At 43.1% G+C, this 12,688-nt stretch overlaps 1 protein-coding gene across 8 annotated transcripts in view; it reads left to right on the top strand.

Moving 5' to 3' along the window:
* The window catches only part of LOC119145980 (solute carrier family 12 member 7-like), a 77,490-nt gene that overhangs the window by 21,897 nt on the left and 42,905 nt on the right, over positions 1 to 12,688 (top strand). For 7 of the 8 annotated variants that reach the window (XM_037382887.1, XM_037382880.1, XM_037382881.1 and 4 more), the window contains exons 3-5: positions 697 to 819; positions 9,328 to 9,474; positions 10,218 to 10,272. In XM_037382887.1, coding sequence (XP_037238784.1) covers positions 697 to 819; positions 9,328 to 9,474; positions 10,218 to 10,272 — 325 coding nt within the window. Of the gene's footprint in view, positions 1 to 696; positions 820 to 9,327; positions 9,475 to 10,217; positions 10,273 to 10,478; positions 10,582 to 12,688 lie in introns of those variants that run through there. The other variant, XM_037382888.1, reaches the window with a different exon arrangement.

Below are 12,688 nucleotides of genomic sequence, written 5' to 3' on the forward strand. Positions count from 1 at the left end.
CTTGGTTGAATTCTTCGGTTCCACTTTTCTTGGAATAGTTTTATTGTATATGCTTCCTCTGGATTTATTATTTGTTTTAGCATGTTTTTGTTTTGTAGCAGACACTTGGCTAAAGAAAGCGGGCTGATTTCTGTGTCAAGTAATATTATATACATGCAATTATATATGATATGTATATGTACCAGTATTTTCAAACAGTGAATACTTTGGAAGTAGTATGCATGGTTTAAGGTAAAATATATATAAGCCTGCAACAGCAGGTTTGAGAGTGATCCTTAAGTGCTGCTAGAGAGAATCATTTGAGGACACTCTCTAGACATAAGCAAGATGCTGGAAAAACACTCTGACTCGACCCTGCCAGTACAATCCCCTAAAAACTGTATTGTGGTAGAAATAGATTTTTACAATTAACAATGGCTCTTCTCTAGATTTGCCTTATATTCCAGCTGTACAAGCTACACATTGTAAGACAGTGTAAAAAAGTGAAAGAAATGTTGCAAGATAGCCATGTAGCATTAGACTTCTAGAAAGATTTAGAACTCTTGTGGGTTGAAAGCTGATGGTATTTTGTCATGCTAATTTTTTATTTAGGTGAATCAGGGTTGACCTGTTAAGTATGTGTTTGAAGTATTATCATAAAATTATGATGATTAAAAAACCTATTTAATAAATGCAGTATTCTTAAAATCCCAACAGGAAGAAATGGATAGTAATCCCATGGTGTCATCTCTTCTTAATAAACTAGCAAACTACACAAATCTAACTCAAGGTGTGGTGGAACATGAAGCAGATGAAGACAGCAAGCGAAAGGAAGTCAAGGTATTTAAACTTCTAATGTGTTATTGAGACAAAGGTGTCTACAAAGACGAGCATTTTACAACCTAAAAGGAAAATATGTGGATGCCTAAAACAGGAGCAAGGTTTGTAATACTGTATTTAAAATTGAAGTGTTTGGAGTAAAGCTTGTGTTAAATCAGTGTTCTTGTTAGCATGTTTTAGCAAGACCTTGCTGCAAAAGCCCTAGCTAAAATGTGTGCAGAGCTAGGATCTGAAACATGTAGTGCACCAGTTTCATCTTCCTTTCTTTTTTTCTTCCTTCTGCCCTTGTATGAGCATCAGTACCTTCTGTCTACTTCTAGTGTGGATACAGTATGATATTTTTTTTTACTTAAAAAATATTTTTTTTTTTTATTTAATGAATTGGATTTTTACCTAAAGGTGGGATTTAAGGAAAACTTGAGATGAAGCAAATCACACTCTTAAATCAGTGGGCATATTTGCTCCTGTTCGCACGATAGCAGTTTTTTCTGAGTAGCTCTCTGGTTTCTGTGTGTCAGACTAAGTATTTTTAAAACTTAATGGACACATTCCAAGAAAACATTTGTTGCATACTTCAAAAGTATGACACTTGTGGGTGTGTGTGGCAGCAGTGGCAGGCAAAGGCTGTGTTTGGTACGTACCTAAATTCACTTGCTAGAAGACAGCAAGTGTATTCTTCAGGGGTTGTCTACTGGATACAGAAAGTGCCTATCTAGTATAGGAAGTTGGTACCAGGACAGTGAGCAAGGGCAAGGAATAAAGTCCTGCTGTTTTAGCTTTTTGCTTAACCCCACACACAAATAGACACAGGATGCTTTTCATTTGTCTCATTGTGCTTGTTCTGTATTTCTTATCTGAAGATACAGCTTGAGAGATGAGAAGACAAACGCTGATGAACTCGCACTTTTCTTAGTGCAATCCATGTCCTCTGTTCAGCGGCTGTGCAGTGCGTTTTACTAGCGCAGCACAGTGTTAGTCTCCCTAGAACAGACTAGCCAAATGAACGCTCCTGTGCTCACTTGCACTTGATCTCATTTGAGCACTGTATGGTGGACTGAAAATGTGATTCTTATGTATGTCTCTCTTTTAGTTCCGTGTCTGAAATCAAGTGATGGTTAACTAGTAACCTTAGTAACCTGGCAAAGTAGCGTTTTAATGGCATAATTGAGGCAGTAGCATTGATATCCCTTATGGATATTGCCCAAGATGTTAAAAACAAAAATTACGGTCTAAATGGCAATCCATGGTTCTTTATAACTAGTTTGAAACTTGGTGTTTTCTTAGCAATTCTGCTAACTCTATCCCAGCCAAAACCAGGACAATGAGTTAATTTCCTTCCTAGTAGCTGGTACAATCCTGTGTGTTGAATTTAATACGAGAATATATTGATAACATGCTGATGTTTCAGTTGTTGCTAAGTTGTGCTTATTCTAGATAAGGACTTCTCAAATTTCCCATGCTCTACCACTGAGCAGGTGCACAAGAAGCTGGGAGGCAGCAGAACCTGGGCAGCTGACCCGAACTAGGCAAAGGGATATTCCATGCTATAGAACATCGTGCTCAGTATATAGCTGGGGGAGCTGATTGTTGCTCAGGATCTGGCTGGGCATCGATCAGCCTGTGGCGAGGAACTGAATTGTGTATCACTTGGTCATTTTGGTTTCCCTCCCACCGCCCTTGGGTTTAATTCCCCTCTCTTTGTTTCTCACTCCTTTTCATTACAATAGTTGTTGTTGTTACTATGTTTTCCTTTATTTCAGTTATTAACTTGTTCTTGTCTCAACCCACAAGTTTCACCTATCACTGATTTTCTTTCCCATCTCCCACTGGGGTGGGGAAAGGAGTGAGCAAGCAACAGCATGGTACTTAGTTGCTGGCTACAACAGTGCTTTTTGGCACCTGACATGGTTCTCGAAGGATTGAGGTAATGACAGATCGGTTTAATAGTCACTGGTAGTAATGTTTATTTGTTTGCTCCGAGTTGTTAAGCTTGGTCTCGTATTTGCATTATGTTAGCAAACATATGCTGCAATTAAGCTGTTGATTTGGTATTTATCACCCCTGGGGCCTGGTTCTCATCTTTTTTTACTTTGTGATACTGGCATGTGATCTGCTGTGATCTTTGATCATGAAACTATTCTGGTGTGAGGACTCGGTATTGTCCTCACTTCTGTACTTCGGGAGCCATCTAGTGGAAACAGTTAGTGATTACACCTTCTGATTTTTCTCGGAGAGCCAACCTATGGGGGAGACATCTTCCTACATCTCCCCCTTCTCCAGGCTAATTAGAGAAGCATTTAAGAAATCTGAAAGTCTTGGGAACACCCTTGGGATGTTGAAAACACCCTGTTTCTGGTCCTGATCCTATTGCTAGGAATGCTGAATGTGGTGGTTCCAATCTTGTTTCGAGTTAGGCAACTAGCTGCAGCTGCTTAGGTCTCTGACTGGCATGGCAACTAGTCAGGCCCCTGGTGATGAGTGATGCAGAGAACCAACCTGTATTGGTGTCATTTGCCCCTACATGCAAGAAGAACTGGACATGAAAATAGACTCATTCAGTAAAGGACAGAGCAGGGCCACCACAGGAACAAGAGGAAGAGACAGATCACTATCCCTGAATGAGCCACAAAATATGCAAAAAGATTTTATCTGTCAAGCAGGTGAGCATGTTATCACCTGGCTGTTCCAATGCTGGGATAATGGGGCTAGTAGTTTTGAATTAAAAGACTGTGAACCCAAGCAGCTGGGATCACTTTCTAGGGAAGGGGGCATTGACAAGGCAATTGGAAGAGGGATATAATCCTCAGTCTCTGGAGACAACTCCTGTCAAGCATGACGGAAAGATATCCATCCCTTCAAGGAGGATATTACATGGGGCCCAGGGAAATGGACTGAAATAGAGAGAGGTATCATGTTACTGAGGGAATTACTCATACTAGAGATGATTTATCATGACCTGAACAATGCATAGTTACCCACAGATTCAGATGAAGTCAAATGCCCGTGACCCATGTGGTGGAAATTTGTATGGAGCACACCAGCATCATATGTCAACTTATTGGCAGTAATGAGCTGGAGAGACAAAGTGGCATCAATGGTGGATGAAGTGGCTCGCCAGCTATGGGAATATGAAGACAACATCTCTTCCTCCCTCATCTTGACTGTGGAGAAAGAGGTCCAGCAACTCAAAGAGGATAGTTCCTACCTCCTCACCTGTACAGACCCACGTCTTTTGGCTATTAACAGTAAGTGTCCTTCTGCTCAGGAGGGAGAGTACAGGAGATGGACACCCTGGGGTTTTACCTGTGGAACCATAGAGATTACGTGAGGAAGTGGGATGGAAAATCTGCCTTGACCCTGGAGGCATGAGTACATGAATTGCAAGGAAGAACAGTCACAACTGGGGGTTCTTTCATGAAGGTTGCTGCTCCAGTCTCTAGTGGACATTTTCCTAGGGAGAGTGGAAGGGCTGATCTTACTCCAGAGCCTGTAGAAAGGAATTCTAATCCATTTTTGCAAGACTTAAGTGGGCAAGACTGTTCCACGTTACAGCTGCTCTGCACCACTTGCTGCCCTGATGGAGAATCCTATGACCAGAACTAGAGGGGCCCTGCCTCTGGCTGGGTAGAGGGCAGGGACAACTGGGTTTACTGGACTGTGTGGATCCAATGGCCTGGTATGTCAGACTGACAGAAGTGTAAGGTTCTAGTAGATACTGGTGCACCGCATACCCTAATGCCATCAAGCTACGAAGGGGCAGAACACATTAGTATTTCTGGAGTGACAGGGGAGTTCAACAGCTAACTGTTGGAGGCTGAAGTGAGCCTGACTGGGAACGAATGGCAAAAAGGCCCCATTGTGACTGGCCCAGAGGCTCCATGTATCCTTGGCATAGACTATCTTAGGAGAGGGTGTTTTAAGGACCCAAAAAGGTACCATTTGGCTTTCTGTATAGCAGCTGTCTTGGAAATGGACAAAATTAGGCAGCTGTCTACCTTGCCTGATCTCTTGGAGAATCCTTGTGTTGTGGGGGTTGCTGAAGGTCAGAGAACAACAGGTGCTGATCGCTACACCAGTGGTGTACTGATGGCAATATCACACTAGCTGAGACTCCCTGATTCCCATCCGTAAGCTGAGTTGTTGACTGGAGAGCTAAGCAGTGATCAGCAGGACTTTCTCCCCCTTTACTAGCCTCATATGGCCAGTGCAGAAGTCTAATGGAGAATAGAGACTAGCAATAGATTGTCTTGGCCTGAATGAAGTTATGCTGCTGTACCAAACATGCTAGAACTTCAGCGTGAACTGGAGTCAAAGGCAGCCAAATGAATGCCACTGTTGATTTCACAAATGCATTTTTCTTAATCCCTTTGGCAGCAGGGTGCAGGCACAATTTGCTTTGAGTTGGAGGGGTGTCCAACACACCTGGAATCAACTGCCTCAGGGATGGAAACACAGCTCTGCCATCTGCTGTGAACTGATCCAGACTGCGCTGGAACAAAGTGAAGGTCCAGAACACCTGCAATACATTGATTAAACCATCATATGGGGCAATATGGCAGAAGGAGGTTTTTGAGAAAGGGAAGAAAATAGTACAAATCCTCCTGAAAGCAGGTTTTGCCATAAAGCAAAGTAAGATCAAGGAACCTGCACAGCAGATTCAGTTTTAGGGAATAAAATGGCAAGATGTACATAGTGAGATCCCAGTGGATGTGATCAACAAAATAACTGTTATGTCTCCACCAACTAGTAAGAAAGAAACAGAAGCTTTCTTAGGCATTTTGGGGTTTTTGTGAATGCACATTCCAAACTACAGTCTGATTGTAAGCCCTCTTTTTCAAGTGACCCAGAAGAAGAACTATGTCAAATGGGGCCCTGAACAATGACAGGCCTTTGATGAAACAGGAGATAGTTCAAGCAGTGGCCCTTGGGCCAGGCTGAACGCAGGGCAAGGTGTAAAAAATGTGCTCTACACCACAGCTGGGGAGAATGGCCCTACCTGGAGCCTCTGGCAGAAAGCACCAGGGGAGACTCAAGGCTGACCCTTGGGCTTTTGGAGTAAGGGATACAGAGGACCAGAGGCCCGCTATACTCCAAATGAAAGAAATGTTGGCAGCTTATGAAGGGGCTTGCGCTGCTTTAGAAGTGACTGGCACGGAAGCCCAGCTCCTCCTGGTACCCTGGTTGCCAGTGCTGGCCTATGCATTTAAAGGGAGGATTTCTTCTACACATCATGCAACTGATGCTATGTGCAGTAAGTGGGTTGTGCTGATCACCCAACAAGCTCAGATAGGAAATCCCAGTCATCCAGGAATCTTGGAAATTATTATGGACTGGCCAGAAGGTAAACAGAATATCACCAGAGGAGTAGGTGTCACATGCTGAAGAAGCCCCATTGTACAATAAATTGCTGGAACATGACAAGCAATATGCCATGCTTACTGATGGGTCCTGCCATATTGTAGAAAAGCATAGGAGATGTAGGGGACTCCATACAGTCACTTTCCAACAAGTAGCAGCAACTGCTGAAAGAGAAGGTGAGTCCAGTTGGTTTGCAGAGGTGAAAGCTATCCAGCTGGCCTTAGATGCTGCTGATTGAGGAAAATGGCCAATACTTTACCTCTATACTGACTCATGGGTGGTAGCAAATGCTTTGTGGGGGTGGCTGCAGCAATGGAAACAGAGCAACTGGCAAACAGTTTCCATGTGGGCTGCCACGTTGCGGCAAGATACTGCTGCCTGGGTGGAGAACCTGGCTGTAAAAGCATGTCATGTAGATGTCGGGCCACTGAGGATCATCCAAACAACCAGCAGGTAGATCAGTCAGCCAAGATTGAAGTGGCTCAGGTAGATTTGGATTGGCAACATGAAGTTAGATTATTTATAGCTCGGTGGGCTCATGACACTTCATGCCATCAAGGAAGAGATGCAACACATGGCCTGAGACCGAGGGGTGGACTTAACCATGGATGCTATTGCAGAGGTGATCCATGAATGTGAAATGTGGTGCAATTAAGCAAGCCAAGCAATTAAAGCCTCTTTGGGTTGGAGGACAATGGATGAAATATAAATATGGGGAGTCTTGGCAGACTGACTGTATCACACTCCCACAGACTACCAAGGCAAGCACCAATGTGCTTACAGTGGTGGAAGCGACCACTGGATGGTTGGAAGCATATCTGGTGTCCCATGCCACCACCTGCAGCACTGTCCTGGTCCTTGAAAGACTGGTCTTGTGGTGACATGGCATCCCAAAAAGAATAGAGTCGGACAATGGGACTCATTTCCAAAACAATGTCATAGACACTGGCATGGCATTGAATGGGTATATCACATCCCTTATCACGCACCAGTCTCTGAAAAAATGGAATGATACAATGGTCTGTTAAAGACTATGCTGAGAGCAGTGGGTGATGGGACCTTCAAACATTAGGGTACGCATTTAGCAAAAGCCACCTGGTTAGTCAACATTAGGGGATCTGCTAATTGAGCTACCCTGCCCAATCAAAGCTTTTACGTACTGTAGGAGGAGCTAAAATCCCTGTAGTGCACCTTTAAAAATACACTGGGTCATCCCTGCCTCGGCCAAAGGCAAACCCATTTGTGAGGTTACTTTTACTTGAGGACCTAGGTGCACTTGGTGGATAATGTGGGAGGACAGGGAATTCAGATACTTGAGGACTTGATTTTGGGTGGAAATACCCAATAAAGTAAGTCGTGTGATGTTAATTGCTATATGTTGCTGTATATATATGTTATCATTTCTATATGCCCATCGGTGTGCAGGGTATGTCATGGTGGCCATCTCTGCTGCTCTGGGTTTGGAGAGCTGAACCTGACTCCCTCCCAGTTGCCGCATTAATGAAGAATGAACCTTGATGAGACAGGACCAGCGCAGTGGCGTTGGAATCGGAACTGGCTTCAACATGCAGCAATCCAACACCTCATACCATCTTTCTTGCCTTGAAAGACTGTTACAACAGATGGAGCTCACCTTGTGGACAAATGAATTTAATGAATTTATAGAGGGGTGGTCCACAGACTAAGGGACCGATATCTCTGGGTTTATATCAAAAGACAGGAAAGTGTGGCATGACATACATAAATAGTATGAAGTAAGGGAAAGCTACTGTCCTGGTTTTGGCTGGGATAGAGTTAATTTTCTTCCTAGTAACTGGTGTAGTGCTGTGTTTTGGATTTAGCATGAGAATAATGTTGATAACACGCTGATGTTTCAGTTGTTGCCAAGTAGTGCTTACTCTAAATCAAGGACTTCTAATGTGTGCACCTGCTCAGTTGCAGAGCATGGGAAAAGAAGCCAAAGGGATACTCCATACCATAGAATGTGATGCTGAGTATATAAACTGGGGTGAGCTGGCCAGGAGGGGCCTATCACTGCTAGGGGACTGGCTGAGCATCAGTCAGCAGGTGGTGGGCAATTGTATTGTGCATCACTTGTGGGTGGTTTTGGTGGGGGTTTTTTGTGGTCTGTTCCCCCCCTGCCATGAGTTTTAATTCTTTTGTCCCTTTCTCGCTCCTTTTCATTACAGTTGTTGTTCTTATTTTAAGCATATGTTACTTTATTTCAATTATTGAGTTGTTCTTATCTCAACCCACAAGTTTTACCTATCTCTGATTCTCCCCCCCCATCCCACTGCCGTGGGCAGGGGGAGGGAGGGAGCGAGCGGCTGTGTGATACTTAGTTGCTGGCTGGTGTTAAACCAGGACACTTACAGAGCACCAATACTTATTTATTTAAATTGAACGCCTTTTTTCACAGCCTGAGTTGTGGTCTAAGAAGAACTTCTTTATCTGGAAACCTACTGTGTATAACTGTTGTTTTTAAGCTGAATATTTCGGGCCTGATTTTCTTCTTAAGTGTAGAAGACTGGAATTTTAATGAGGCATGAATATTTTTGTGTGTGTCTTGACCCATGATAATCACCAGCAGATAAAAACTGCAAACAAATATACTATGTTCTGGCAGGTTTTACAGCTTTTGAGGAAACAAATTGTAGTCAGCTCTGCATTTCTCCTGGCCTTGTCATAATACTTTGTTTGTAATTTTTTTTAAAATCGAGAACATGTATCTTGGAATTATCATTTTGTGGGCCAGCTACAGGGCAATGGATGGTCACGTTTTTGCAGAACATACTTGATACTTTGATTGTGGCAGTAACTTCTCTTCAGTGGTAGTCGGTAACTGGTATTTTAGAAAACGGTTTGTAAAGCTTTGTAATCAACAGATAAAGGGGCATCCTATCCTTATCAGGGTTTCATCCTAATTCCTGTGGAACAAGAGAGTTTGCTATCACAAGTAGTCTTCTGTTTTTTCAGGGATCTTTCTGCATAAGTAGCCTTAGAATACTTGCAAAGCTGGACGCTCTGAAGCTACCAATTTCACTTGGCATTTGTTCATGGAGCATTTGTGATAAGTGCTTGTGGAATAAAGTACTTATGGGTTTAAAGTGTTCAGTGCAAAGGAATTAAATGTTCTGATTTCATTTCCAGGTTCCACGTATGGGCACTTTTATTGGTGTGTACCTGCCCTGCTTGCAAAACATCTTGGGAGTCATCCTTTTCTTACGTTTAACATGGATTGTGGGAACAGCTGGAGTTCTAGAGTCTTTCATCATCGTGTTCATGTGTTGTGCTTGTGTAAGTTAACTTTTTTTAAAAAATATGGGCCAAATTCTCTGTTAACAAGAGTACTGTTGTCCTCTAATGTATGAACAGCAGAGAAAGGTTTCTCCATATCTGTTAAATATCATGCAGTTGAGTCACATGGGGGGGGTGTTGGTGAGTGTGTATCTATCTGTATCTGCACTGAGTGTCATGTCATTCTAGCCTGTGTGAAGCCTACATCTTCTGAGTTGGAGTAAGCTTTTTCCTGAAGTATTATATGGATTTTATTAAACTTGATTTTAGCAAGTATTTCATGATTTATATTGAGATTTGAACTGTTCTGCTTTTCACAGAACAAACTGGAATATAAACTAGAAATCAATCCACAGCTTTACATCTATAAATTAATATTTTGAAATGTGAGACCTAGTAGATGATATTGTCATAACAGTGACGCTTGGTCAGGTTTTCACTACTATTTAATCGGAATAATGAACATCTTATTTTAAGTACATTCTGTGACCTGTATTCTTCAAGTTCTTGCAAAAGACTGTCTCAAACATCTAAACTAACTGAATCTTCTACTGAAAAATTTAGTATTTAATTTACCTGGATATCCCTAACCAAAGTTATGATTATTTTTAGTTGCTGTGACATCTTATGTAAAAAAAAAAAAAAAAACAAACCCACCTTTTTTTCATTTGATCACTTTCTCTTGCCCCATCTTTCAAAAAACTTCCAGTATTTTAAATTTCCTCTATTTCATCTTTCCACAGACTATGCTAACTGCAATTTCAATGAGCGCAATAGCAACAAATGGTGTAGTTCCAGGTAATGAAGAATTTTATCTGAAATAGTGAATGATCAAATGATGGAAGTTTAAAGCTGGGATAAGAAATTACTGTAGTCTGAGATATCAAGAGTAATACCTTTGTGTCAAGTGCATATTTTCTTTTAACTGATTTAGAAATTACTTTTTAAGGTGAGATGCAATCTTTTAACTGGACTTTCTGGGAATTATGAGCTGTAGCACACATTTGTCATCAATCACTTAATTCTGTTTGAATGAAAGATAAGATGTTATAACTTGAACTCACGGAGACTTGTCTTCATGCAAAGCAGATTTCTTCACACTTACAAGTAAGGCTGCTGTTGTTTCTTCCCCTGCCCCCAAATTTGCCTGGACTCCATTTCTAAACACTGGAGCTACTTATGTTGTTTCCTGCAAGAATAGCAGCCAGTCTTAACAGCAGAAATCTTTGTCTATATAAGCACTCTAGGTTACGCTTATCTCCTTAAATTTTCAGGATAAATACATAAACGTGTTTCTCTTCAGTTATGAAGCTGATAAGTTTTTTTAGATGTAAAATCAGTTAGCCTTTGAAACTCTTGCCCTTTTCAGTTTCTCAATATGTTTATTGATAATACTGGTGTTCTGGCATTGTTATGAACTCTGTACAGCTCAGTAAGGGGTTCCAGAACAGATTTGTAAGTTGTTGAGCAAAAGCAAATGCTATAACTTGTGCAGGGTGTAGAATAAGTGTATTTCATGGATACAATGTCATATAGGAAATATAAATACAATAAAAATGTTTCAAATACTTAAAACTAATAATGAAGTGTAGTTATTCTAATCAGTATCCAGATAATGAAAATGTACTGCTCTTTTCTCCCCCTCTCATATTTTTAAAGTTCATAGTAAAAGCTTTGCTTAATATCTGAGTGTCACAGGACTCTTTGAAGTTTGCAGGTCTTAAACTAGACGGGTCTTAATTTTCACTTTTTTTTTTTTTGTTGTTGGTGCCAGTTTCAGAGAAATGCTGCTTCTGCTGGAATATATAGAGGAGGCAGAGAGCACAGACAGGAACCTAGGATTGAAAGAGACCTTCTGAGCAGCAGGATCTTGTCTCTTACTGTTCATATGACAGCATTATATTTAGCAAAAGGATTGGTGATGGATCATAAACTTTTTTTTGTCTCTTTTGTTCATATTGAAGCATGGAATCATTTAGTTTGGAAAAGATTCTTAAGATCAGAGTCCAACCATTAACCTAACACTACTAAATCCACAACTAAACCACGGCCCTAAGTGCCAAGTCTATGCGGGTTTTTTTAAACACCCCTAGGGATGGTGACTCTGCTGCTTCCCTGGGCAACCTGTCCCAATGCCTGACCACCCTGTCAGTGAAGATTTTTTTTTTTTCCTCGTATCCAATCTCTGGTACAGGTTGAGGCCGTTCCCTCTTGTGCTGTCGCTTGTTACCTGAGAGAATAGACTGACTCCCCCTGTCTACAGCCTCCTGTCAGGCAGCTGTAGGGAGCACTAAGGCTCCCCCTAAGTGTCCTCCTCTCGAGGCTAAACAGCCCCAGTTCCCTCAGCCATGCCCCATCAGACTGGTGCCCCAGTCTCTGGACAGGTGCCAGCATCTCTGTGTCACTGTTGAAGTGAGTGTCACAAAGCTGCACGCAGTATTTGAGGTGCAGCCTCACCAGCGCCCAGTGCAGGGGGCCAATCACTGCCATGGCCCTGCTGGCCACACGGTTTCTGATACGAGCTGTGATGCTGTTGGTCACCCGGGCACACGGCTGGCCCATGCCCATCCACCTGTCAGCCACCCCCACCCCAGGCCTTCCCTGCTGGGCAGCTCCCCAGCCCCCTGCCCCAGCCCACAGCTGCCGGGGGCTGCGGTGCCCCCCAGACAGGGCCTGGCACAGAGCCGTGTTGCACCTCCATCACTTGGCCTTGGCCCATGGGCCCGGCGTGCCCAGACGCCCCTGCAGGGCCCTCTGCCCCCCAGCACATCCACACTCCCCCCCAGCTCGCTGTCGTCGTTCAATCCCCTTGTCCAGATTGTCAGTAAAGATACTAACCAGGACGGGGCCCAGCATGGAGCCCTGGGGACACTGCTTGTGACTGGCTGCCAACTGATGTAACTCTGTTCACCAGCACTCTTTAGGCTCAGCTGTCCAGCCATCTTGAAAAGCAGTTTCAGACTCTGCCCTTTGATTAGAAGTGTATATCTTATTTGCGGACTAATTTTATACAAGGCTGGTGTATATTTGTTTAAAATCATAGAATAGTTTGTGTGGAAGGGTCCTTAAAGATAGCCTAGTTCCTGCCCCCGGGCAGGGACACCTCCCACCAGCCCAGGCTGCTCCCAGCCCCGTCCAGCCTGGCCTTGGGCACTGCCAGGGATGGGGCATCCACAGCTGCTCTGGGCAGCCTGTGCCAGCGCCTCGCTGCCCT

Source organism: Falco rusticolus, chromosome 4 (genome assembly GCF_015220075.1).
Source record: "Falco rusticolus isolate bFalRus1 chromosome 4, bFalRus1.pri, whole genome shotgun sequence".
Classification (NCBI taxonomy): domain Eukaryota; kingdom Metazoa; phylum Chordata; class Aves; order Falconiformes; family Falconidae; genus Falco; species Falco rusticolus.